This window comes from Gallinula chloropus (genome assembly GCF_964237585.1).
Source record: "Gallinula chloropus genome assembly, chromosome: 13".
In the NCBI taxonomy this organism is placed as follows: Eukaryota; Metazoa; Chordata; class Aves; order Gruiformes; family Rallidae; genus Gallinula; species Gallinula chloropus.
This window is the reverse complement of record NC_140098.1, coordinates 20589102-20615564: the sequence shown is the minus strand read 5'-3', so window position 1 is coordinate 20615564 and position 26463 is coordinate 20589102. Positions and strand designations below refer to the sequence as shown.

The 26463-nt window shown below is 47.1% G+C and overlaps 1 protein-coding gene across 1 annotated transcript in view; it reads right to left on the bottom strand.

The window, feature by feature from the left end:
• NUP93 (nucleoporin 93) overlaps positions 1 to 26463 on the bottom strand; it is a gene marked incomplete at its 5' end in the record, with an annotated part of 72839 nt that overhangs the window by 11729 nt on the left and 34647 nt on the right. Inside the window, 8 exons of the mRNA XM_084269905.1 lie at positions 175 to 340; positions 1959 to 2116; positions 3655 to 3787; positions 6110 to 6249; positions 8068 to 8157; positions 10114 to 10188; positions 17187 to 17315; positions 19509 to 19571. Of these exons, the coding sequence (XP_084126031.1) occupies positions 175 to 340; positions 1959 to 2116; positions 3655 to 3787; positions 6110 to 6249; positions 8068 to 8157; positions 10114 to 10188; positions 17187 to 17315; positions 19509 to 19571 (954 nt within the window). The remainder of the gene's footprint in view (positions 1 to 174; positions 341 to 1958; positions 2117 to 3654; positions 3788 to 6109; positions 6250 to 8067; positions 8158 to 10113; positions 10189 to 17186; positions 17316 to 19508; positions 19572 to 26463) is intronic.

The following is a 26463-nucleotide window of genomic DNA, read 5'->3' as shown; positions in this document are numbered from 1 at the left end:
GGTTGCTAGCCCTTTGCTATCCACAAGGTCAAAGTCACACGGATGCGATGCATCAGATGAAGTATGAAGGTTACCAGAGCACCGCTAAAGTGCAGTATTGTTTCCACTTGGTTTTTGTAAAAAACAAGCCAAAACACAAAAGAAAACCCAAACCAACGCCCTCCCCACACTTACTTTTAGCCAAAGATAATCCTCTGTCTTGTCAGCGACTTCGCTCTGGTTATCTGTGATGTCACAGCGGCCGATAATACAATACACTGCCCTTTTGTAGGGGTCGGTGTTATTCCTCAGAGCGCGTCTGTAATGAAGGCGCAGTTTGCTTTCGGTGGCAGGCGACAGCCTAGGGCAAAAACAAAACCAGACTGCAAGAAAAGCCCCAAATCCCATTTTTCCCTGTATGAGGAAACCCAGACAGGGGGTACAAAGCACTGTAAATACGTGTGCATTCATAGCAAAGGCGTAGTGACGGTGTTTCTTGCTCTTCCTCTTTACATCTGTAGGTAAAAGTTTTACATGTGTGAATTCAAAGGCACATTTAAATTACAGAAGACCATCTTCAAACACCCATAGCTGTGTGGGGAGGAAAGTAATTACAAATAAAACCAGATGAGAGTCTCTTTAGGGTGCATTCATATGGCGGTACGTGGGCTATTTTTGTCTCATTTCAGCTCAAAGTCTTTGGAACTCTGTGGGTTAGTAACTGGCAAGTGAGCAGGTCGGTGTTACACGAAATCTTTTAGGAGACACTTTCATCCTTGTCATTTAAATACTGTAGTAGTGTTCTTTGTCAGTCTACGCCGTTGCTGAGAATTTTACAGAATTGAATCAATTGAGAGTTCTCCTAGGCTAAGCCATGGCCTGTCAAATCTGTAGGCAGGGTATCTTCCCAGGGCTGCAACACAACCAAAAGCAATCAATTATACTGTATCTCATTAAAGCACCTGTAATGAGAACCATGACAGCACCCTCACTAAGGCTTCTGGAACGATCATCTTATAATGAGCCCTCCTAGATACTCTCTACAAACCAGGTTAATTTATGGTGGAATAACATGGCATACACTACTCCCTAAATGGCACTGTTTAATTTCCCCACCCCCTTTTGGGGTTTTGGGGTTTTTTGAGGGGTACAAAGAAAACAGTCACAGGCTGAGGTGGGATGTTACAGTTCCTGTCCTGGCACTGACCTCCAGTTCCCCCAGTTTCAGCCAGTAGTGTAAGATGGTGCCGTTCCCCTGAAGGGAGGTGCACAGCTACAACGCAACAGCCACCCTGTGCTTGCTTTGAGATTCAGCACGAGCAGGAAGATACAAGATAAAACCTAAACCTAACCCAAACCACCACAGCAGCGTTCAGAGCACACCTTACAACGCACTAACTCAACTCCTTGCAACCACACCATCAGCAGTGTGGCCAGTGGCCTCTGTCCAGCAGCAGACAGCAAAAACTGGGGGAGGAGAATGAGCACAAGTAAGAGGACAGTAAGAACAAGTGAATGGCTCTAAGTTCCCCAACAAACACTCCTTGCGTTTGTTCTGTGGCAGTCTTATGGAAAGAGGTGTAGGAAAAAGCATCCACCAAAGGAAATCTGACTGAAGTAAGCAACACGGGAAAGAAAGAGACACAGGACTCGTGGGAGCAGATTAAATCTGATCTATTGTATGGACTGACTGTTACACAGGGCAGATCCTCTGGTAAAAAGCTACACCACTACTATTTTTGAAATGTAAAATTTTTAAACCTCTCTCTCTCTCTGGAGATTTCTAGACTTCAAAGCCACAAAGTAGAATATGCAAACTTCCTACACACGATTTAGGTAGGTAACACAAACACACCAGGCAGCCAGCACCACCAGAACAGACCTGAGCTTCTTATACTTCTATCACACCCTCCCAGATCATCTCACTGCTCCCCAGCACTTCCCAGCCCTCACAACGATCCTTCCCAGCTCCCCATTACCTTTTCTCTTTGCTGTGCATGTACTCCTGGAACCAGGTTTTGAACTCTCCCAGCTGGTGCTGTGCCCGTTTCACCACGTGCATGGCTGCAGTCAGATCCCCGCAGCGCATGCAGTAGTAAATCAGTGCCCAGACGGGATGGCCTTCCACCTCACCATCCTGAAAAACAAGCAACAATTACTTTTATTAATAAAGCAGATTACTTGAATTCATTTTCCTTATCATTTGCCTCACTTGTTATTTCTGCCCTTATACCCACATGCTGACATGGGTAAAAAACCCACCTCTGTTTGTGATACAGAGATGATGAGGTGTAAGTCCTGTACGCTCCTGGGAGCAAAGGATGGAACACTCCTCTGCTTGCCCAGTTTTCACTTTGGACAATCCCAGATCCACCACAGAGAAACCCTCCCTGCCCAGAAGGTGGGTTTGGATTTAACCACTCAGGTATTAAAAACACCGGTACCAACACAGAAAGATAGCACACTAATCCCAGATCTCCACAGGTAAGAGAAGGACAGCCAGACGCAACTGTGAGGTGTCCAAAGCTACAATTTATTACTTCATTTCACTTAACTTTCATTTCTCAACCCAGCCTGCCTGTTCAGCTGGTAATTTTGTGCTCTGCTGTGCACAGGTGAGCAGGGATTTATTCAGATTCCTAAATCAATGGCTCAGGCTACAATTCAGATTAATTCATTACATATTTAGTCATCAACAACTGGTGTCACCATCTTAGCCTAAGTGTAAAACCAGAAAAAAAAAGCAGAGCAGGGAGATGAAGTCCCTGCTTTTTTAAAGCATCACAATGTATTTGAACACTTGAATGCTGCCCTCTAAAGAGGCCACCAGAAGAGACCGTAACTTGTGACATTTATAACTCCAACCACTGAGCACTGCCGTGCTTCGGGACTAGCTCTGAACTCAAAGAGATTTTCACAGAATCTTAGGATGCTTTGGGCTGGAAGGGACCTCAAAGGTCACCAAGCCTCAACCCCCTGCCATGGGCAGGGACACCTCTCACCAGACCAGGCTGCTCAAGGCCTCATTCAACCCAGCCCTGAACACCTCCAGGGAGGGAACAGCCACCACATCCCTGGGCAACCTGCGCCAGTGTCTCACCACCCTCATAGTGAGGAATTTCTTCCTAATATCCAGCCTAAATCTACTCCCTTCCAATTTAAAACCATTCCCCTCGTCCTATCACTCTGTGCCCTTGTAAAAAAGGCCCTCCCTAGCTTCCTTGTAGGCCCCTTCAGGTACTGCAAGGCTGCTATAAGATGTCCCCAGAGCCTTCTCTTCCCCAGGCTGAACAAGCCCAACCTTCTGAGCCTATCTTAAGAGCAGTGCTCCAGTCCTCCAGTCATCTTCATGGCCTCCTTTGGATCCGTTCCAACAGTTCTATGTCCTTCTTATGTTTTGTGAACTGGATAAAGTACTCCAGGTGGGGTCTCACAAGAGCAGAGGGGAAGAATCACCTACATACACCTGCTGGCCACGCTCCTTTTGATGCAGCCCAGGATACGACTGGCCTTCTGAGCTGTCTATTGCCTGCTCCCCTAAAAGCAGCTTGAACAACAGAAGAAAAACCACCCAACCAACCAACCCACCCACCCACCCACCAGCAGCTGCACTAATTTCCTGGCTGTGCTGGAGCAGATCTGTCCTACTCTTTTACGGAGAAGCGATGGACATACCTGGAGCCCAGGGACAGGCGCAGGGAGCTTGATGTTCAGGAAGCTGCGGACCAGTTGGTACGTCCCTGGGACTCCACCCAGCTGAGCCTGGTGCAAGTTTCCAAAGACAGTCACAAAGGTGTAGTTTTTGTAACTGAAAAACACCACAAGCAAAACCAACCGTGAGCAGACAGCACCCTACTCGCCTCAAAAACAACCACTGCCTTCTGGATCCAACAGAGTAATCAGTTCAAAGCAAATTACCCAAAACTCAAACACTATTGTTACAACAATGTGAGGTAAAACACTTCTGTCCATGTAGGAAGCTCCTTGCATTCTGCAGTGCCAGGTGGAGGCTGCGGTGTGCTGCTCCACAGGTTCCTCTTGTTAGTTACTCTTAGTACTAAAAGTAACTAGTAGGTTAGTACTCTTAGTACTAAAAGTTAAACTCCTAACCAGTTTCTTTTACCTAACCAATAAAAAAAGCATCCTGATGCTGCTTTAACTCTTAACCCTGTCCCAAAAGAAGAGTTAAACACCACGGATATGTTTGTGTTGCCTGCCTGTCCTATGGCTGAATAGAAGCTTCCTATACTTCCCAGAAGGAATCACAGAATATCCTGAGTTGGGAGAGACCCATATGAATCGAGTCCAACTTGAATTGGAAGGTACAAATCACAGAGAAAAAGGGAATTAAGACCTTCTAAATTAACCCACCAATGCAGGTTAATTTAACTAAAAATCGTGCTTAGAAAGAGGGCTCTAAGTCTGCCCACTGAAGGAATGCCTCTGTAAGCAGCAGCAAGAGGTTACTTGCAGTTGGTTTCTTTTCCTCCACAGCACATGACAAACTCTTGCCCTACCAGCCTGTAAAAACTGAAAGGCTACACTGAAATCAGCAAGCACCCACGTATCTTGATAACCAACACTACAGCAGAGTTAAGCACATGTTCTTCAGGGCTTGATGACAGGTGTGAGCAGCGTTACACCTCCTCCTCATACATGAGAGGGGCTGAGAGGCATGGAAACACCCCAGTGCCAGCCAGTTCCTGCCAGGGAAGGAAAGAGCAAAGCATTTGATTTACAGAGAAAAATAAATGAAAGGGTTGAGGGGAAATACATGGAGGTGACTCCTGATTTCAGTCGAAGGCACCGCGCAAACGTAGCCAGTTGGATGTGCAGCAAGCGAGAGTAAGAGCAACTGGCTCATGGCACACTGCTGAACTGGAAACAGGAGGTCCCTGTGACACATGAGGTCACCCTGTGCAGGCAGGCAGGCACACCAACAGCACCCTTGGGTGACATGTGGTGATGAGATGCGGAAACTGACCGTCAGGGACCAAGAGGCTGTGCCGTGAGGAGACAAGATCTCCCCAGCGTGCTGTGTCAAAGCACGGCACTTCCCATGCTCAGAGGGCAGATCCATACCCGTAACAAACACCCGTGCACTACACCTTGGCTATGGCTTGCCTTCCACTGCTGAAGCAGCCCGCTGGCATTACACTGGCAGCTACTAGGTAAGAGACACTGCAACATCCTCCTGTGAACAGGTCATGCAGCCATCCAGGGAGTCAGTGTTGGGCTCACTCTCTACAGCCGCTCTGCCTGCTCCACAGCTCGCCATTCTAAGTATTTTCTTGGTCGAGGAGCTCAGGCCCCCATGAAACTTGCCAGGAAGCAGCTTTCCAGAGTCTGGAAACATCTGCTAGCTCTCTTAGCATCAACCTCTTCAAGCTTTACTAAAACCTTTCGGTATGATGAGAACCTGGCTCACTCACTGCATCTCAATAGGACAAAGGGGAATGGCCTCGAGCTGCACCAGGGCAGGGTCAGATCAGACATTAGGGAAAGATCCTTCCCCAAAGGGCTGTCAGGCACTGCGACAGGCTGCCCAGGGAGGGGGGAGTCACTGCCCCAGGTGTGTTTAACAGACAGGCAGACGAGGTGCTCAGGGGTACAGGTTAGTAGAAGACAGGTATGGCTGGACTCGATGAGCTCAAAGGTCTTTTCCAACCTAGGGATTCTGTGACTTATCCCCATGGCTATCCTTGCTTCCACCCAGCTCCAGCTCCTGGCAGCGATTGGCACTCAGAAAGGGAGGGAGGAAAAAGAGTTTTTCTACAGAGAAGATAGATCTCTGTCCACAAGCAAGAGCAATCTGCACTCAGCACTGTGACAGATACAGAATATTTAAGAGCAACACAGAAGGAAAAAAAAGAAGTCCTTGTGTCTTCTAAACAGCTTCCCCAGGGATTCAAGGCTTTTTAACGAGAACAGGTTTTAAGTAAATCAGTTTTATACTCAAGTGGCTGCTCTAAGCCCTGCAGAACAGATAACAGAGGCAACAGACACTTCTGTGAGCAGCAAGAGGTCACTGCCTTGCTAACAAGGTTTGCTTGCATTACAAAAATCATTCTGGCTTATTATTAGGGAACTCTGTCTTAATAAACCACACTGCTGTGAACATTCACCTTACCTTTGTTCTAGGTAGCTCAGAGCTTGCCTCACAAACTCCATCCGCACCTCCATGTTGGTCCGGACTTTCAAGGCATCGCTGGCAGGAACCAGGGTAACATCGGTCATTTGTTTCACCATGGCCCACATCTCAGCAATGTTCTACAAACAAGGCACCCCACACAATGGTGATTAGTACAGTGATGAAGCAGCAGCACTGTTTCAAGCTACGTGTGGTTTTGAGGCTTAAGAAAAGCACAAAACCATGGGAGTAACATCAGTTTAGAGCCGATGTGGAGATACTGGATGCAGTCAGGAAGGTAAGCCACTTCTGTTCTCCCAGGCTTTTCTGCATAATTCTCACACAAGATGGCTGCAAATATTTTACCTGTGATCATCACCCAAGATTAACAATTATTTCCAAAGCTCAGCCAGGTACTTGGTGCTCAGCCTCTCCCCCATTTCCAGCTGGTACACCCCACTCGATAAATCCCACATCATCATCAGCTTTCCACATAACGAATGGCTCCAGCTGTCACTGGGAAGCTGTGTAATCAGCTGTTTATGTAAAAAGCCTAAAGGACACTGATCACTTGGACAAAGACTCAAAAAATGTTGAAAACCATCCAGATCTGCTCATCCCTAAGGAGGAGATTGTATCGACAGCTCCAGCACTCAAGTGTCCTTGCTGAGACAGCAAAATCTGAGAAGTAACTGAGGACTGTAAGCTCCAGCAAGGGCAGGAGTTTGATCTTGGTGCTCCAAAGCAGCAAGAACATTCACAGAATCACAGAAGGTTAGGAGTTGAAAGGGACCCCAGGAGATGATCTAGTCCCATCCCCACATGTCAGAGCAGGGTCACCCAGACTAAATCCCACAGGAATGCATCCAGCCAGGTTTGAATGTCTCCAGAGAAGGAGACTCCCCAACCTCTCCGGACAGCCTGTCCCAGGGCTCCAGCACCCTCACAGGGACAAAGTTCCTCCTGACATTCCCATGGAACTTCCTCTGCTCCAGCTGCACCTGCTGCCCCTTGTCCTGTTGCTGCCATCCCTGAGAAGAGCCTGGCTCCAGCCTCCTGACTCTCACCCTTTAAATATTGATAGACATTACTAAGGTCACCCCTCAGTCTCCTCTTCTCCAGGCTAAAGAGCCCCAGCTCCCCTCAGCCTGTCCTCATAAGGAAGATGTTCCACTCCATTTTGGTGGCCCTGTGCTGGGTTCTTTCAAGGAGTTCTATGACCTTCTGGAACTGAGGGGCCCAGAACTGGACACAACATTCCAACATCCAACCTCACCGCGTTGTCCCTAGAAAAACACAGGGAGCTGTTGAAAGGGAAGATGCACACGTGTGATTCAGACCTGACAGAAGCATTTTCCCCTCAGCTTTTATTTCCCCATCCACAAAGTTTTTTCGTGGCTTGGTTCTCCTGCAGTATTCTGCTCCCAGCACTGCTCAGAGGTGGCCAGGTTTGTACATTTGGATTATGGGGGTGGGTCAAGGCAAGTGGGCAAAAAGCAAAGCAGGCAGATCACTAGTTTAAAGCCAATCCCAGGGGCTCTACGCTCTGCAACGGGAATCTACTTCACCTATAGCAGGGTGTGACTGAAGACCCTTCACCTACAGGTAAATGCTTTCAAAGGATATTAGGAAATCACACTTCAAAAACCAAACCCATTTAAAATTCAAAGCAATTTTTTTTGCCCCCCAACACCTCATCACTCATGATGGGACAACGACAGTGAAATCAGGTTCTTCCTCATCACGTTAAGAGATTTTCACCATGACCAAGTTCATCCCAGGTGGCCCCTGCTGTGCCAGAGAAGATTCCAGCATCTGCTCTGTCTTTTCAGCAGAGCCACACATTTTTTATTTTATATTTTGGCAATATCAGTATTTTTCCACCAATGTCAGCAGGCTCTTAATCACAGCTGAAAGGAGATTAAATACATTTCCTCCTGTTAACTCACTGCCAGTACCTTATCATCCAGCTCCGCAACAGCAGCGCAAAGGTCCACCAGGTTAGGCTGCAGATGTCCGTTCACTATCTTCTCATTATAAATATAAATCTGAAACATATTGAAAGTAAGCAAGTTTAACAAGCCATATTACTCCCCTTCCCTCTCACCAGCCACAGCAGCAACATCTGAACGAGGTTTCAAGAACAGAGCATCCCCAGTGTGGCCCTTCTGCTTCCCTCCCACGGTAGCTGCTTCTAATCCAGCACAAGGAGAACGAGCATCAGCACCCATCCTGCTTCCCCAACATGACAGAGCCCCAGGCCAGCCAGAAGGTGGACAGCAACCCCCCCATTAGTTAACTAGCTGCAGTTAATTTAACTAGCTGGGCATAGAAGAAACAGGATTTTGCTGGCTTGTGGCATTGACATGGGGAATTGAGAAGAGAAACCTGGTCCTTCAAAACCTGCCCCTGAACACCTATACACACTGCCATTTTGATTTAAGGCATGGTCTTAATTTAGCAGCTTCTACTATTGGTTGTTCTACTCTCAGCCTAAAGATCTTCCAACTACATCTGAAAAATAATCACTCCTGATGCTAGCAAGGCAGTGCCAGGGTACTTTAAGGCCCTTTTACATGCACCTCTACTTCAGAGCTCCAGGTTGCATCTAGAATCTAGTGTCACTGACATCACATACATGGATCTCACCATGTTCCTGTGGAGCAGTTTGAACTACTAATCATTTCCGTGCAATTAAAAGGTATTTCATGGCTACTGCTAAACTCAAAGGGCAGGGACTGCCTGATCTCCAGGACTCCTAACTCCATCCAGTGCAATCCACAGGAGCCCTGTACCCAGTGCTGAATCCCAGGCAGTTTCAGAGCCTAGTGGGGTGACGTTAAGGCCAGCATCTCCAGAGGGACTGCCAGGAACACACAGTGACTGCTGCAAAGGTTTTCACAGCAGAAGCCTGGCCACGAATGCCACATTTCCACAGCATATTGCCAGAGCCTGTAAAACAGAGGAGAGCCCACCCACGGGTAGTATTGGTCCCGTACTAGTCCTGGAACCAGTACTGCTGGGTATGCTGGGCTTCCCATATCCACAAACCACCAGGGAATAACACTGAGAGCCTCGAAGTACAGACAGAATTACACTTACAGACAGACCCTTAATGCAGGTGTATTACCATGGCTATAAAGCAAATCTGCATGCTATTAACCACTGCTAAATCAAAGGGACCCTTTATCAGCACCACCATGCACCTTATTTTGTGATTCCTTTCTCCATGGTTATCCAAACCGAACGCAGACATAGGAAAACAGATCTACAAGCTGCTCCCCAGCTCAGCACAGAGCGAGCCAAGGCACACAATAACGGTAATTGTGTGCAAATTAGGCACTGCTTTGTCTCCAGCGTTCCACATATTCCATTTTGAAACAACCCCAGTCCTTCTCTTTCATTTTGTTTCCAACGCTGCTGGTAAACAGATCATCTCCAATAACAAAAGTAGCAAATTGGTTATGTAAAGGTTTATCAGTTTGCTCCCAAAATGTTCTGAGGGAGCCTAATGCTACCAGACACAGCAATTCACAGCTGATGCACTAAAGCTTCTCCTAAGCAATGCCATTAAAATGGGATATCATTTGACAAACATCAGGATTAACACTGCAGAGTGGTTTTTTCCTGCAGCACACAGAGAAGCCATCTTTCCCATGTGAGAATAAAGGGAATGTAAAGCCTTCAGATGCATACAATTATACACTGACACAAGTTCTAGAAAACTTTTTTGTGGGAGGGGAAAGGTTAAAAGAGTTTCCTTTTACTGGGGAATGCAGCGTTCAGGATCTCCTTTCAACAAGAAAGGATCTTACAGCACGCAGGCCTACGACATCGGGCTAGATATTTGTATTTTCCAGCTGCATTTTAACTCCAGGGAGATGCTGTTGTGTTTTACCTGCTGTGCCTTCCCACATGCTTTGCTTGTGGATCTTTATTCCCCCCACCCCTCTCTCTTGCTGCAGTAGACAGGTGTGTGACCAGGCTTTCCCATTGCCACTCACCTGTCGAGCATACGCCATCTCCACGCTGTCCAGAGAGCTGCGACCTGGAGGACCCGACTCCCCGCTGTAGCTGGGCTGTTAAACGACAATGATGAGCAGGGAAAAGGTGTGAGATTATCTCCCAATACACCCACTCCTAAAGAACAGCAGCAAAACCATGTTCCTGATGGATCAGAGAGCCGGGTTCGGCACACTCTGCAGAGTCAGACACACTGTCTCACTGCAGCACCCCATTATCTTCCCCACACAGCTTAAACTTCCCCAAGTGACAGAAATCCTCCTCATTCAGGGTACAAACCAACCATTAGCACTCTAGAATTAGGACATCAGTGTCCTGTGACAGCATCTTAGAATTTTTAAGTCTCCCCTTTTGTTTCTTGAGAGGTTGCTTGTTGACACATCTTGCTGCAAAGCATTGAGGCTGAACCTCCATCGCAGCCAGGACACAGAATGCCATGGAGCAGCTCAAATGGATCCAGAGTGGCACCTCTGACACTCCAGTTGTCCCACTACCACAACACAGACACAAAAGGGGACTGCAGCGTTCAGCTGTGTGCTGAGAAGAGCCTCACTGCTGCTCAGTTGCAGGAGGAAGAAGGATGCTGGCAATATCCTGACCTGAAAAACATCACATTTCTACCCACAGGGACTATGCCAGCATTGGTGCAGAGCAGGGAGGGACAGCTGAGGGAGTCATGGTGGGGATAACTCATAGACTTTCCTAAAACTCAAAATAAGATATGCCCCAAGAGTTGAGTGCTGCACAACACTGCTTTCCTCAGTGTTCACTAGATATCACAGGAGTGGTTTCAGTACAGCCACCACTGACCACAGATGCTCAGCGCTCTGGGAGGAAGAATACTCCCACTCAAGTATGTGACGCTCTCTGATGTTCCCTGCTTCCTGAAAAAGTAATTCTTGGTTCCAGCACCAGCACTGCAAGTCTTGGGTTTGAAAAATCAAGTGCAATCGCTTTAAAGACAGATCCCTTTGAGGTAAGCAGTCCTTTAATATCAGCTGCTTTCTAAGCAGTGCTACAGCTACAGCAGTCGGAAGATAAAAGCAAGACAAGCTCAGCATAGAAGCATAATATTTATTATGAAGCCAACTGACATAGCTGGGGCAAGCAGAAAGGAACAGAAAAGCAAGCAGACTTTTGGGTCTGAAACTGAAGCCACAGCCTTTGAATTGCAAGGCTTTGAACCAAAAAGCCTGTTTGACTCTCCCAGGTAGCTGGGCTGATAAGACATGGCCTCGCCACACAAACCTTGCCCAGCTGGCATTGGGTGTCTGGCCTGGATCCTCCTAATTCTACCCAAGACAGTTATTTGCTTCCACCTGCAAAGGATGCAAAGCACATAAGCTGAATATGGAAAGAGGCTGAGCAAACACTGAGAAGGGGCCTGGCTCTGCCTCTGTTCGTTATCCTGTAATAACTCAGGTCCATCAATATTCCTCTGCAAACTTTTTCCAAGAAAGAATCACAGACCAGTCTGGGTTGGAAGGGATCCACAGGCAGGGCCACCAACCTCCAGGCCTGGAGCTACACAAGGTTGCCCAGGGCCCCAGCCAACCTGGCCTTGAACACCCCCAGGGATGGGGCACCCACACCCTCTCTGGGCAGCCCCTTCCAGCCCCTCACCATTCCCTCTGCAAAGAGCTTCCCCCAATATCTCATCTCAACCTTCCCTCCTTCAGCTTCACTCCATCCCCCTTGTCCTGCCAGCATCTGCCCTCTAACAAGCTGATTCCCTCCTGTTCCTCTGCTCCCTTCAGGGACTGGAAGGCTGCAACGTGGTGCCCCTGCAGCCTTCTCTAGGCTGAAGAAGAGAAGAGCAGGTACATCTGCAGAGTTTGAAAATTAAGCTGTTTGCCATCCAAATCGGTTCTGGCTGGCTGCACACCCTCGTTAGCCATTATATTACACCTTAGCAATACTGTCAAACAGCTTTCCTTACATCAGTTCCCCAAATGCCAGTACCTGATGGTGCAGATAGGCTCACCTTCGATTATTGCTTGAGGACATGTTCTAGTCTTTCCTGGAAGAGCTCTGGTAAATGTGCTGCCTGCACAAACACCACGAGGCCCAAATGCAATGGAAAAGTCCTTTCTGTTTAATCAGCTTTAGAACTGAGTTTTGCTGATGCTGGTCTGGACTGATGTTCCTGCCATGACCTGCCTTGCATGGATTTCAGGATAAGATCCAAGGAATGGGTAGCTTTTCTCCAGACAGCACCATCACTGCTCTTTTGTTTCAAGTGAGGACAAAATGCTGGCAGGGTCTTCAGAAGAACCACACTTTTTTGGGAGCCCAACTCTGAAGTTAAAATACTACAAACATATGAACTTCCAAACACCAACCTCAGGGGTCATTCCCAAAGGCTGTTTTAATTTGGTGTCCACTGAACCCAGGTTATGCCTTATCACACAGGACCTCCCTTACACTTGTGAGCACACGTTCCTGCTGAGGCAACAGCACCCTGTACTTCTGACCAGGAAAGTTCTCACAACTTTAAATTTAAAGGCCAAGAAAGAGACACAACTGCACCAGCAAAGCAGCTGTTCCAGGTCAGCCAGGCACTCACACATGACAGCACAGGCACCAACCTCTGATAAGAAATGTTAAGAACTTTCTGATGTTTGTGACCACTGTTTCCTGAGGAGCATAGGACAGTTGGTTACATAATAAAAAAGCCCTCAGCTGTGTTTGTCTCCAGTACAGTGAAATATAAATGTGGATAATCAAGGACAAGCCTGGCCAATCCTTCAAAATCACAGGAATTAGTTTATCACTGCAGGAATTTCTCAGCAATGGTGCTATTTAAATGATGGCCAACCTGACTGTAAGATCAAGCAGAAGCATTCAGACCTCAGGCAGTATAAAAACCACCTTAAACCCAAGAAATAAATCCCACTTTTTCTTTTTTCAACTGAACTTTCACTGAAAAATATTCTTCACAGTCACTCTGAAGGGATACTGATACTCAGAAGCATTTTGCATCTTTCTTTCAGTGCCAAATCATCTGACACAAATTCCTTTAAACCCACCTAAAACCCGACAAATTCTTTGTTCTAAAGAACAAAGAAGCTGTTAAAGCAGGTTTCCTGGGAAACAGACACCATGGCAGAAATAGCACTTTGCAGCCTTCCCCTGCGCAGTGCCAGATAAATTGCAGAGTTATTTCAAGTAACACTAAATTATGGACGTTGTCATTAATTACTGATGAGGTTTCAACTTCTAAAGCAAGTGAAGAAGGGTACAGTGTGACTTAGTGTAACTTCTCAACCAGTGCCCAAGCACCAGGAACGTAAGGTCCAGGGCTTTGGTTTGCAGTTCTGGTTCTTTTCCCTCTCCCACCGTTGTGGCTTTGCAGCACCAAAGAGCATCCACATGGCTGTCACTCCAGAGTGTGGTATGGGACTGGTGGGTTAAAGCCCACAGGTAAGGAGTTTAGAGTCAGGAGTGCACACCTGAAACTAAGAACAAGCTGCTCTGGGGGTTGGGTTTTCCTGTCTCCAGGTTTAAGTTTACCCGAAAATGCTCTGGGAATCCCTTATAAACCTGCCACTGCTGGGAACTGCCACGCTGAAGTTTAATTCTTTAAATTCAAGCTACCAACTTGGCACTTTGCTGCAAAAAAAAAATAAAATAAAATACTTCAGGAACTCCAGAATTTGCCTTGCTTGTCTTAGACTTCTCTCTCCTATGCCAAAAGCCGCAGAAGCAGACTCATTTCCTGGGTCTTCCACCTCGTACTCAGTGTCTTGCTTCATCTTTGAATCTTGAAGCATGAAAAAAAGCACTGGCTCCCCGACCTACCACAGGGCTGTGCTACAAGGAAACTTCAACGGGAAAGCTAAAGCAGTGAGTCAGCGTGGGGAAGGCGTTTCCTCCCTGAATTGAGGAAACAGAGCTGCAGGGGCATCCTTCAGGAGCTGGTAACCAGTGCCTGAAGCAGCACTCGCTACAAGATGAGGGGGGGTTTGGGGAAGGGAGTGGGGGGGAAGATATCCATTAGGGGCAAGGCAGAACCTCCTCAAGTTTTCAAGCAAGGAAAAGATGATGGAAAATGTGCTGCAAGCAGCCTACGAGAACAATCATGTTCCAGGCCAGGGACTTAGGCTTAACTAGAGTGGCAAAAAAGAGAAAAGCAGGGAATGCACAAAGGGCTGTGTAAGTGCAAGAGCACACACACACACACCCCCCTTCCTGCATCTCTACTGCAGCATCGCTTAAACAGCCTGTGCTGTTTTATCAGCCACATTCACATCTTCCTACCCTGAATTTAGGCCCTTCCAAAGCATTCTTTACAACTGTAACATTCATTCTGCATCTCACCCCTTGGTGAAAGCTGCAGCTACACCGCACTGCCGGAGCATTTTTAGCTTTTCAATTCATTTAGCCTAACGATGCTGCTTCTCAAAGGAGCCCTCCCTTCATCTGTACCCAGGCGAGCATTCAGCCTTCCCTCCCCTCCCCTCCTGCGTGGAAAGATGCATTATTCATCGCCCTCATATGCACATTCCTCAGCAGAAGTCTGGGCAGACATTTTGTCAGCACTCCAAATGGCTTGGCCAGTAGACACGGTGAATAACGAGGCAGGAGACTGAGCTGGAGAAACACCATCACAGTGCGCCGCGGTGCAGCGGGAAGCATCTTGCAGCCCTTGGGGTGTAAGGGATAGGAAAGCAGACTGGAGAGTGAGAGCATCTCTCCATCAGTCACTGTGGGAACAGGCTGACTGACAGAGGGAGTGCAAGAGCTTGGGGCAGGAAAAACACCTGGAAAAGGACAAAAACGCCTCAGCACTAAGCAGAACAAGACTAGGAGCAAACACCTTGAGAGCACAGGTGTTTGACAGCTTAACAACAAAATGTGGGGTTTCTTTCCTTTCCCCTTTTTACTGCTTCCCCCTCATGGGGAGGAAGGGCAGGCTGGAGGACAAGGGGGAGCAGAAACCCCTCGTGGCAAGTCCCACACTAGGCTTCTTTGGATCCCGAGCTTTGCCTGTTAATTGGTCTTATTTCCATGAATAATGTGTTGGTATTTCACTCTGCCCAAATTAGCTTGCCCAAAGCTTGAGAATTGGCTCGCAGGCAGACTGGCCCCCTGCTGCGGTTGGATCTGTGCCTTTTCAGTTGATTCTCCATCTCCAGAGGATATCAATTAAACCTCTACTATATTCTACAGGCTGTGTCTGTTTGTGTCACACACACACAAAAAACTTATTTGACTGGAACAAGGCTTTAGAAGAACAACCTGCTGCGGGGAGGTTAGATAACAGGCTTTTAACTCAGTAGATGCACTTCAAACCTCTCAGACCTTTGACTTCTTGAGGCTAAGACTAGAATATATCAAGGATTTTAAATGCTCTTGAAATGACATACTGATGCTACGAGTGCTTTGAAAGAGACTCGAGTATTACTGAGTGACAGTGTATATTGAGTCTTTAAATTCATTCATGAAAAACCATAAGAGGGGCTTTTTTTTTGCCCCCCTCCCACCAATTTGATGCTCAGCATCTCATGTGCCATGGACTGGGGAGGTAGTGTCCATTTGACACTTAAACACCAAAAAAGGGGTTTACCTTCACGGAGTAGGTTAGTAAATTGCTCCTCCTGGCAGTTAATGCCCACACTCTGAAAGGAAAACCCCACACCAGTAACTCAGACACAAATCAGAGATGTTGGAAGCTATCAGAAAAGCTGCCAAGTCTTCAGACTCACATCTGAAAATAATGGGATGGCTGTTCCTAGTTCTAAATGAATTCAGCCTGCATTATTTAGCATTTCTAATATTGGAAAGCTGGACAACCTTCTGAGAAGTCACAGAGAAGCATCAGTAAAATACTTTCCGGGGAAGACAGCTCTATAAAAAGATGTATGCTAACTGGGATTAACCTATATTTAAGAGAAGAGCAATCAGAGAGGGACATTTCATTAACAACTTTAATTATTTCCAAATCCCTATACAGGTCGTACCCCATTAACACCAAGGGCTTTTTTATTTTAATGCACTTTGCAGCTCTAGAAGTCATTCCAATGAACAGGAATTTATTTTTAAAGAAGGGGGGATGGACACACAGCTATAAAAGCCTGGACCTGTTTTCTGCCCTGAAAGCACGGTAACTGGCACTCCCCACACTCTATCAGCTCTCCTCTCAAGGTTACAGCTTTCACAGAGCACGATACAGGGGCTGCAAAGTGACTTTGCACTTCAGGGATCTCTGCTGATGTCTTGTTGCAGTTATCTTGAGAGCTAGGAATGGAGTTCCCACAACTCCACACCTAACTGTGCCATACTCACATAACCAGAGCATTTTCTTAAAGAGAAAAAATACATTGTGAAGTTTCACACTGTAACAAATGATAAGGAGTGGTTTAAGTTTCAAGTTAATACCTTCCCCTGTCAAACACAGGCTCACTCTTGCCTCAAGGATTTGCCTGCTACTGGGTTTGCCTTGAACTGCTGAATACTGGAGGTCCTGGCAGCATAAAATTATAACCCACACTGCATGAGACAGCCAGGTAAAGAGGAAAGTGTGGTGGTCTTGGAATATTCACTTGGTTTTGCCAAGAAACCTAAGAGGCATCATCACCCTCCTAAGAAAAACCATAAATCCTGGATTATCTAGCACAGAGTGACAAGAGAAAGAGACACTGAGACCAACATGTGTTGCACCTGAGGAACTGTGTCTGGTCTCGCTGGCATTGCCAAGGCTCCCTGAAGGTGAAGTGCACCCTGGCATGTTTTCTGTCCCCTGGGTACACTAACCTAGCACACATCAGCGTGACCAAGTTCCCAGCTTGCAGATATGTAGCTTGGAACACAGCTCTGGCGATGGCAGCTCCATTGCCTGTACCCATTAGTCAATAAAAATGAGCCTAAAGGCTGGATGTTTTACTAGGCGATGCATGTTGCTCATCACTGACATTCTGGAGCTAAAGGGAGATTTGGTATTTCTCATTTTCACACAGTTGTAGCTACAGAGTAATCCAGGGGTGGTTTCAGCAGTGCCAGCTGCGTACATGCTGCGCGTGACTGCGCACTGTGTTTAGGAGGACAGAGTTACCTCGCTTTCCTGGGTGAAATCCAGTGCATCTTCTCCTGATGCAAGCAGAGTATGAAGAATCCTTTGTTTCACCTGTTCCCATTCAACCAGCATCGATTCTCGGTGATACTCCTCAGCCATAGCAAAAGTCTGTTGGTGAAGAGGAACAGGAGCTAAGGAACATACACCGAACAGCCTAGCTCTGCTCTTCCTCTGCTATTAATAGCTCAAAAATGGAACAAAGTAGTAACTAGATAAATCAACCAGGTCAGCCCTCAAGAGCTATCAACACGCTGCATATTATTTTAATGGGCTTCCTGTTCAGGTACAAGGGGATTCAGAAAGTGGGTGTGTGTGTGGAATTAAGGTAACTCGTATAGCTCCAGCCAGTAAACCAGGGAGGGAATCTGTGCCTCTTCCACAGGACTGCAGTACACAGGGAACTGAGCCCACTGGAAATAGATAGGCTTCTTTCTTCAGTTTAGCAGCACACACACGATATCCAGGTCAGCACTGACCCATGCTGTTTGCTGAGATTCAGTTCTCTACCAGCAGCTAGGCTTTCACCTCCCCACAGACTGCTGAGGTCTCACTTACTGCACTAACAGAGACATGTGTTTGCTGCCCATGTTTCATTGTCAGGTCTTTACTAGTGTGTTTTGCTTTTAAATGGACAGCAGAACAAAAAAGGGTATTAAGGAAAGTTAAGTGGTGCCAAAGAATCTGGAAGTGTCATCGTGAATGTAACTCAGGAAAGCACATAGGAAAATCACATCCTAAGAAGAAACATCCTTTCACACTTTAAAATGTGCTACGTTGTCTTCACATCCAAGAAGGGGAACTGATTTTTCCCCCAGTGTTCCTTATTTTGGCAACAGCATTAGGATAGAGAAGATACTTCACTAGCTCTCCTGTTATTGCTGGGGCAATGCTAACTAGCACTGAGAATACCAGGAGAAGAGAGAAGAACATTCCTGCTAACTCTAAATAAAGAATAAATATAACGGATCTTCTGCTTCCCTCCCTTTCCCAAGCTTCTCAGTGTTCCACACAGCCCTGCGCTGCAGTCCACATAACCAAACACCTTGGTGGTCAGCTGAGTAGGTTTTTGACCTTGCTACAGGCTGCTGTTGGGATGCTGTTAATTAAAGGGCAAAATGTTCCCCCCATAAAGGGATTGATAAGGGGCAGTGACATTTGGCAAGCGTTTCATTAGGGTGCCTGCATGCAACTGGAGCACAAGATCTGTGTTTATCATATAAGCCCACTTTATACTTTCATGGTAGTATACAGGTCCTACATTCCTTACCTTCTCTATCATCGTTTCAACAGGGTTTTAAATCAGCTTCAATAATTACAGTGTAATTATCTGCAATTAAAACAGTTTTATAATGCTCAAGTACTATTTCTTATCGTTTGAAAGCAGCACAGGCTCCATTCTAAACCTGGTGCCCTGAGCATATAGAAGGGCACAATCACAGCCCAGGCAGTAGGAAGTGTGCAACGACGTTGCCACGCAGCAGTTTTCAGACAGGCAACAGGAAGCGTGGGGGTTTCTCTTCCATGCTCCATAATTCACTTGCGGAAATCACTGCCCCAGAATGTGACAGATCCCAAAAGCAGAAATAAGATTCAACAACGGGTTCAGATGAATTTCACATAAGAAACAACTTCTAGGTCAGAAAATCCTTGAAACTGGTAGTTGTTCAGAGGCAAAGAGACAGGAGATGAATGGGGGAAGGTTAACCATCTCTGTCTTTTTTTCCTCATAGATTGCCTGAGTGCTGGCTCCTTTTGAGGGCAGAGAACTCCATCAGCTAATCTTGAGCCTATGTGACAACTGCAACATTCTTATCACAGCATTTTCCTTTGGGCTGCCTTTTTTTTTTCCCCCACTATAGGAGATCTGCTCTGAACAGTGTGATGCAGTGTGGAGCTCTGGCTCTGAGAGGTGCCAATTAAACCTCACAGCACATCTGCCTGAGAAACAGCCACACTAAATTCACTGAGCACCATCCCTGTCCGGGCAGTCAGCACACACAGCTTGTCTCAAAGAAATTAAACCCCACATCGTAGCATCACCATCTCTAGAAGAGGCAGTATCCATGCAGAGAGGGTCGGAGTGAGTGTTCAAACAGGTTTAACACTCCTGACCTTACAAAACGTTGCTGATGGAGCACAACAGACAAGTATTTCTTCTGGAAATTCTAAGCAAGTCTTTCCTAAGGTCTGATTTTTCTCTTGAATTCCTCTAGCTTATTAAATATCTAATTTGTTAGTTCCTTAGGAGATACATCACTTATTTTTTAAATTAAACAAGAAAGTGTCTTGCTTCCAACTTACCCTCCTCCTGGACTCTTCAATGGCCGAGAGCAATGCATTATCTTTTTCATTCTTCAGGAATCCCTGCAGAAAAGGAAAAACAGAGCTTCAGTGAAAAGCCAGCCTTGCACTCACATCAGATACACAGATACTCAGCTCTTTCAACTCTGCAAAGGGCTTGCAGCTCTCTCCCCAATCCACTTCCGAGAAGTTTAAAGGTCACTTTACTTCACCAGAGGTACCAAAAGATGCCCGTACAGAGCAGTGTGAAAATGGAAACACATTAATCCCCTGTTTTAATATGCATTAAATCCTAGTGAAATATCCTGCTTCTTTTCTTTTATCTCTGCATCCCAGCAACTGCTTCCTCTTGCTCTCCATTTGAAGGAGTGGGGATGAAAGCTGGTAGAAGCGATAAGCCAAGATAAGATTGTTGGACTTGAGGATGTTGAAAAAAAAATTTAGAAAGTATTAAAAAAAAAAAAAGGTTTTTACTTGGCAGCTTCAGGCAGGAACGGAGCTCTGAGGCCTGATAGGTACTGTGAGAGAGCCTTAAAAAGGAAGGATGGAATAACCGAGCTGTTGGAAAGCATACAGGAGAAATTTACTGTTCAACCTCTCTCCATGCAGACTGCTTGAGCAGGTAAAACACACATAATAATTGTATTGTTAATTGTCAGTCTATCAATGAGCCTCAGAGGTCAGGTGGACATGACCAGACTGAGAGGAGCAGTTGGCCCCTTAGCCCAAAGGTTACTTCTGTGGCCCATGCTAGGAAACGCACAGTCCTTGGAATGTTAAGCAGGTACCCATGGGGTAAACTGCAGTAGTGCAAAGGGCAGGTGTGTTACAGCCCCACTCCAAGATCTGGGGTTTGCATTTTAACCATTACATCCCCAATTAAACCAACCAGATTGACTTGTGCTCCCAGACTGCAGCTTAATCTTTATACAACAGAGAAAAAGGAAAAGCAGCCTTCATCTCCCTCAGAAGCCATCAGCTAGAACATCACCAACCCCACTAAGAGAACGGCTCTAAGATTCTGTGTCCTCCATACCCCACATCTTCATGCAAAGAAACCATTCCTGAACCAACAACCTGACCATACCAGTACTGAACCATACAACCCAGGTGGAGCTCAGGATCTCCAGAGGAACAGAGAACCAGTGGCAAGACAGAAGCCTACTGTCACGATGAAACAAACCTCTGGAAAAATAAATCTACTGCTGTTCCCCAGGACAGACAATGTGACGTGCTCCCCCCAGACACAGCCCTTCAGTTAGGTATGGAGGAGCAGCCGCTTCCACACAGCCTTTCTTCATTTCACCATCCGCTACGTCCCGCTTTATTTTTAGAGGATGCCCGCAGAGAAAGTGCAGTTCCAGTCTGGAAGAAGGGAGCTAAATGTAGGTCCTTGCACACGTCTGGGGACCAACTATTCTAGCAGCTGTCACCAGGCAAGGGCTGCCGCAGTCACCTAACCGGGCCAAGGCCCCATCTCAGCCCCGTGCCAGGCAGGAGGGATACAGACATGGTTTTGTAAGGTTTGCCCACGCCCATACAGGTGAAAGGATTATGGGCTGGCAGTAAGTTGCAAGGTTTTATTTATTATTATTATTTTCCCACCTCCAACCTAAACTGGAGACAAGTTATCCAGAATTCTAACAAGCAGTGCTCGTAGACCTTCAAAGCACAGACCAGCACAGAAGCAGAAGACGCTGCCGCATTCCTGACAGCATAGATCAACCCTGCAGAGAACGCCGTGTGCTTGCCACATCCTACCAGTGCTGCCAGCCTCCCAGGAAGCCCGCTGCCTCCCAGCTGCAGACTCACAGTCGTGCCGATGCAACGGAAGGTATGAGCACACCGAGCCAGGCACTGCAGCTTGCAGCAGTCCCAGGTGCCCTGGTTCTCCACTCACTCTGAGTGCTGGGCTCCTGAAAGCCACAGAGATACAAGCCCTACCTTGCTGCCCGTGGTCCTCCTTGCTCTTCTCAAAGGGACACATGCCCGGAGCTAAGCAGGTACCAGCCTAGGTGATGGTAACCGGCAGAGTAATTGAAGATGTGCTTGAACTTCCCTTGAAGTCAGTAAATCCAGGCTGAGTATCTTTCCTAATGAAACCTCCCAGCTCCCAGAGTGTTCACTAGGTCTGTTTTTAGGGTATTCCATCACGCCAAATGCCAATTAGGGCACGATAATTGTCTTTTTCAATCTCAATTCTACTCCTTCAGCAAATCAAAACCCTCCCACAGTCCAAATAATATCTGTAATGCCTCACTGAGGAGAGGTACATTTTAAAAAGGTTGCCCTATGCCTCGTGCTAAACATTATGACTGTAGCACGACAACTGCCGCTTCAGTTAATTACAGGCTAATTGTTAAGCCTCAGAGGAGGGAGTTTCAGTACCTGATGCTGGGGCTCCTGCTACTGCTCCTGAGACTGCTTCTGCTTAGTTAGACTGAACAAGAGCTCCTGGGGCTGTCACCGCAGGCTTTGGTAGCCAAATTTTCACACATTAAGTGAGCAAGGAGCATCTGGCTGCCAGAACAGTGTCTACTGCTCCCTGGGTTCCCAGCATTACCACCCAGTGGTGTACCACTCCTGGTCCCATTCCGATCACACAGAGGTATACACATACCCATCTGTCAGAAGGAAAAGCAGAGCTCTCTGGAACGAGGGTAGAAGAACTACACCAGAGAATTTCTACCAGACCTCACCTAAGAGCTTTTGGGACTTGCAGGCTACAGAGCCCAGGTCCCAAACAGTGCTGGTTGCACTTACAGACCTACTCCTGCCCCAGAAGCTAGGTTGGATTTTGCCATGAACACCACTTACAGATGGTAACAAGGACACAGAGGTTCAGGAAGCACAAGGGACCAAGGGAGCACACGCCCTGCATGACAGGAGCTGCCCTCTCAGGGAAGATGCTATTTAGTATCCAAAGAGAGAAGCAGGAGGAGGACAGAGATATTGTTAGGAGACAAAGGGCTGCTTCACAGCAGCAGATGGCAAAGATAGGAAGAGCCAACACAAGCACTGCTAAACCTCTGAGGTGGAATCCTCACCTTGCAGCCCTCCAGCACAAGCGCTGCCACTGCAGGGGTCCCAGCATTGCCAGGATTTTGCTTGAAAAATGAGAATTTACCTCATTTCCCTGAGGCAAGTTTACACCAAAAGCTCCCAGAGCCCTAATGTCACATCAGGCTGTCCTGCTTTAGTGAGTGGCATTTAGTTTTCCTCTCTGTTACTGGGGGACTCCCACACAGTCTTCCTGCACCCAGTTCAGAAGGGGAGCAGCACACCTCCATTGCAGGTTCTCTGTAACACTTGCTGCTGAATGTTTCCTACACACCACTTATTGTACAATATTTGGTGAGATGCTGTCTGCAAAACAGGGACAGACACAGAAATACACCCGCTCTCCCCCCTCCACGTTCCCACTTTCCACCTAGACCTGCTTATTCACACCCATCTGCTGGCTCTCAGCATCTCTGCCCAACACATTCCAGTTCCTCTTGGACCTCTTACCCTTGGATTCCAGCGTGATTCTCCCCTCTGTGCTGAAATCCAGCCCCACACTGCCTCACTTAAGGCTCATTTGCAGAAACAGAGGGGGACAGGACTTGGGGAGCAGCACCATGTTCCTGTCCTTGCCGTGCTCCTCACCCCACCATCATTTCTCATGTCGAGCAGCTGCTGCCTGACACAGGGGGATGCGACTGGAACCAGCACCTGCCTTGCTCCTGCCTGAATTCCAGCAAGAAACTGTTCCAGTAACTAATTCATTATCAGTACAAAAGGGTGTGCACGCACTGACGCTCTCTTTTTGACAGGAGATTGAAAGTCTCTTCCATTTACCAGAGTAAATGAGGTTAGTAAACTCTCTCCTGGCTGATAGAAGTCTCTTAATTACTTCCATCAGCCAGGCCATACTTTTAATACTTGATCTTCACATTCAAGCTGTCAAGAGAAAGTGTGTGTTGCCAAATAGTATGCTGAGGCCTTGGATGTTGACAGCAATGCTTACTTTTTCACTGGCAGGGGAAGAAAGGAGAAAATGAAATGAACAATCTGGGGCTGTTTCAAGTCAATTGCTCTTTGATTAAAATATCTCCAAGCACTGGATTTCCAGTAGATCCAGTCAATCCTGCAAAGGACCAGCAGGGATGATTAGACAGTTAATACAAAAATAAAATAAAATTTAACAAAAAAAAAAATCACTCTTTGCTAATGCTTTGGGAACAGTAGTGCCAGAGGAAGCACCTGATTTTATCATCATCATCATCATCTCTAGCAGCAATCTGAAGAAAAGATTTGCTAAACACAATCCCGTTGCAAACATGAGGAGGCACAAGGACACTCCCAGGGTGGTGAACCCTGGCACAGCCATCCCAGCCACATTCTTTCTGGAAAAAACTACCTGGAACCCACTGCCACTCTGTTGCTTTTTAAAATTATCTTATTTAATTACTGTTTATGCTGATACAAGCATCACTGCTGTGATGGCTTTAACCAGATTGGCCCATAACCAACAGCGTGGCCAGCTACTGTGTTCCTGAGGATGGGGACAAGGCAGGGTAGCACAGGCAACACTCTTGTCTGTTCAGACTCTTCCTGCACACATCACCCCAGCATCTCATGGAAGGTTCTGCAGGTCTCCTAAGATTTCTTTTGCAGAAAGCATTGGGTCTTGTTAAAACAGAGCAGATATGCAGCTTTGCTCCACACCTTGTCCTGTGCAATACAGCGTCCTTCAGAGCAGAGAGGTGGCTGCCCAAAGATCAGCTACTGAACACAAGCAGTGTTTGTGAGAGCAGCTTTCTCCTTAGAGGATTTCAGAAGGCAAAATTGCTATGGGGCCAAAGCAGGCTTGAGGGGCCAAGCACAGCGAGCCCAAGAAAGGGCAATTTACCAGTCAGCACCACTACAGAGCTGTGTGAGGCAGAAGGAACACATCATTGAACACAGACACAGAGGTCCATGGAAAAGCAAGGTCCAAGGAGTCTCGTCCCACAGCTCCATACAGCCTTCAGTTCAAGGGCTGTGCAATGGAAAATGTTCCCATGACAGCTGAGCCTGTTAAACTACAACAGGTATCTCTCACTTTCCCTACACTGTGTTTCCCATGGGAAGCAGTTTACCAAGACCCAAGAGTCAGCGTAGCATCAGAGACTTGGAAAGGACCTGCCACGTTGAAGCTCTTCAGAGGGAAAAGATGCACAGGTCAGTAGCTGTAACCCCAAAACTGCACCCACACAGCCAAACATGGGGCTTGGGCAAGATTTGCTGCACTGCTACCTGCCTTCAGAGGGGTCTCAAACCATGTTCCCCACGCACCATGACTGTGTTCTGATGCTTATTGCCCACACTCACCTTCAATTCATTTGATAAGCCAAGGTAGGAGAGGTCCTCCCTACCCAGCAAACAGAAGGCATTTCAGTGGCCACCTGGCATTAACATATACAAACCCCACCCTCATCTCTGCTCCATCACACAATGAATTTAAAGCTTGCTTCATTGTTGTAAAATCAGCTTTCTGCTCCAGCAAAGTCCTGCTTTGCTGAGCCCCAGCGTTGTCTTTCACGATGGAGGAGCAGTGACACAGACCTCACTTGGGTGGCAGCAAGAGTCAACACACACACACCCCGTGCTAAAGCCAGCGCATGGCAACACTCACAACTCCAGTCACAGCACACCCTGCGGAACAAAGAAGGGGCACCACCATTTGCACCAAGGGCTTCTTTGGCAGGCTGCGAGCTGGGTGGGAGGTGCAGAGCAGCAGCCTTTGCTGGAGATGAGTTGGACAGCAGGAACAGAGCTTCCCTGGCCCGCCATTGGCATGCTGTTGGGGTAGTGCTCAGTTTTGAATGCAGCTTTTAAATAAACACCATCATCTGCGTTGCACAGTGAGCCTTCGACAGGTATTTGTCAGGTGCTCTCTGCCCCAGGTTAGTGCTGGCAGCACAAACATGCAGTACTTCATTTTGGTATTATTTTACTGGTTTGGACTGTTTGATCTGTGAAACTCATGCAGCTTTCAGAGCCAACTTCAGATCGTATCCAGGACTATTGGATTTTGCCGTGTTGGATAAATACCCTCATTCCTTCCAGCCATGACAGGAGAAAAAAAAAAATCCCTTAAACTGCCAAAAGACACACTCCTCAGGAAACCCAGGATCGGCTCCTAACAGAAGCAGGGCAGATGGTCTGTGCTCTCTGACTCTTGCTGGGACCACTGGGATCTGGCAAGCCCAGATTGGACAGGCACTCCTTCAGCAAAAAGGCTTCGAGGGAAGAAACATGACTACGCCTCGGCTCCCGCTTCAGCCATGCGACCACCCATCCTTCACAGCACAGAAGGGTTATCATAGAATCATAGAATTGTAGGGGTTGGAAGGGACCTCAAGAGATCATCGGGTCCAACCCCCAAGAAGGGCCGATGTCAAACCACGCCCCAGCACCAAGAGGCACCAGCGCATCCCACACCCAACCGCAGTCCTCCCAAAGGCATTCGCAGCACATAGGCACTGAGGAGAGAGTACAAGGTGTTTGTAGCAAATACAACCCCCTTTATCACGCTGGAAAGGTCTAGGAGAATATCACCACTTAGATTTCCTACTGGAATATTGTGCCAGGCACTTACACTGCGGCCCCAAAATTGAACTCTCACCGCTATATGGCACCTCTTGCGCTGCGTGTAAACGGAGATCACGGGGACTCCACTTCATTTGAGTTCGTTCTGATTCAACACCGGATGCTCAGTGTGTTCAGGTTAAATTAAATTGGGACACTCTGTTCAAAAACCTACAGAAATATAATCAGCCATCATAGTACACGTAATTTATATATTAGTCATTTGCTACACTGTGTAATAGTTTAATAATTATCCATCCTTTTTGCTGTGTCTTTCCCCTTATCAGAGTGAAAACCAAAACCAAAACTGCAGTTACACAGCTCAGTATTTCTCCAGCTC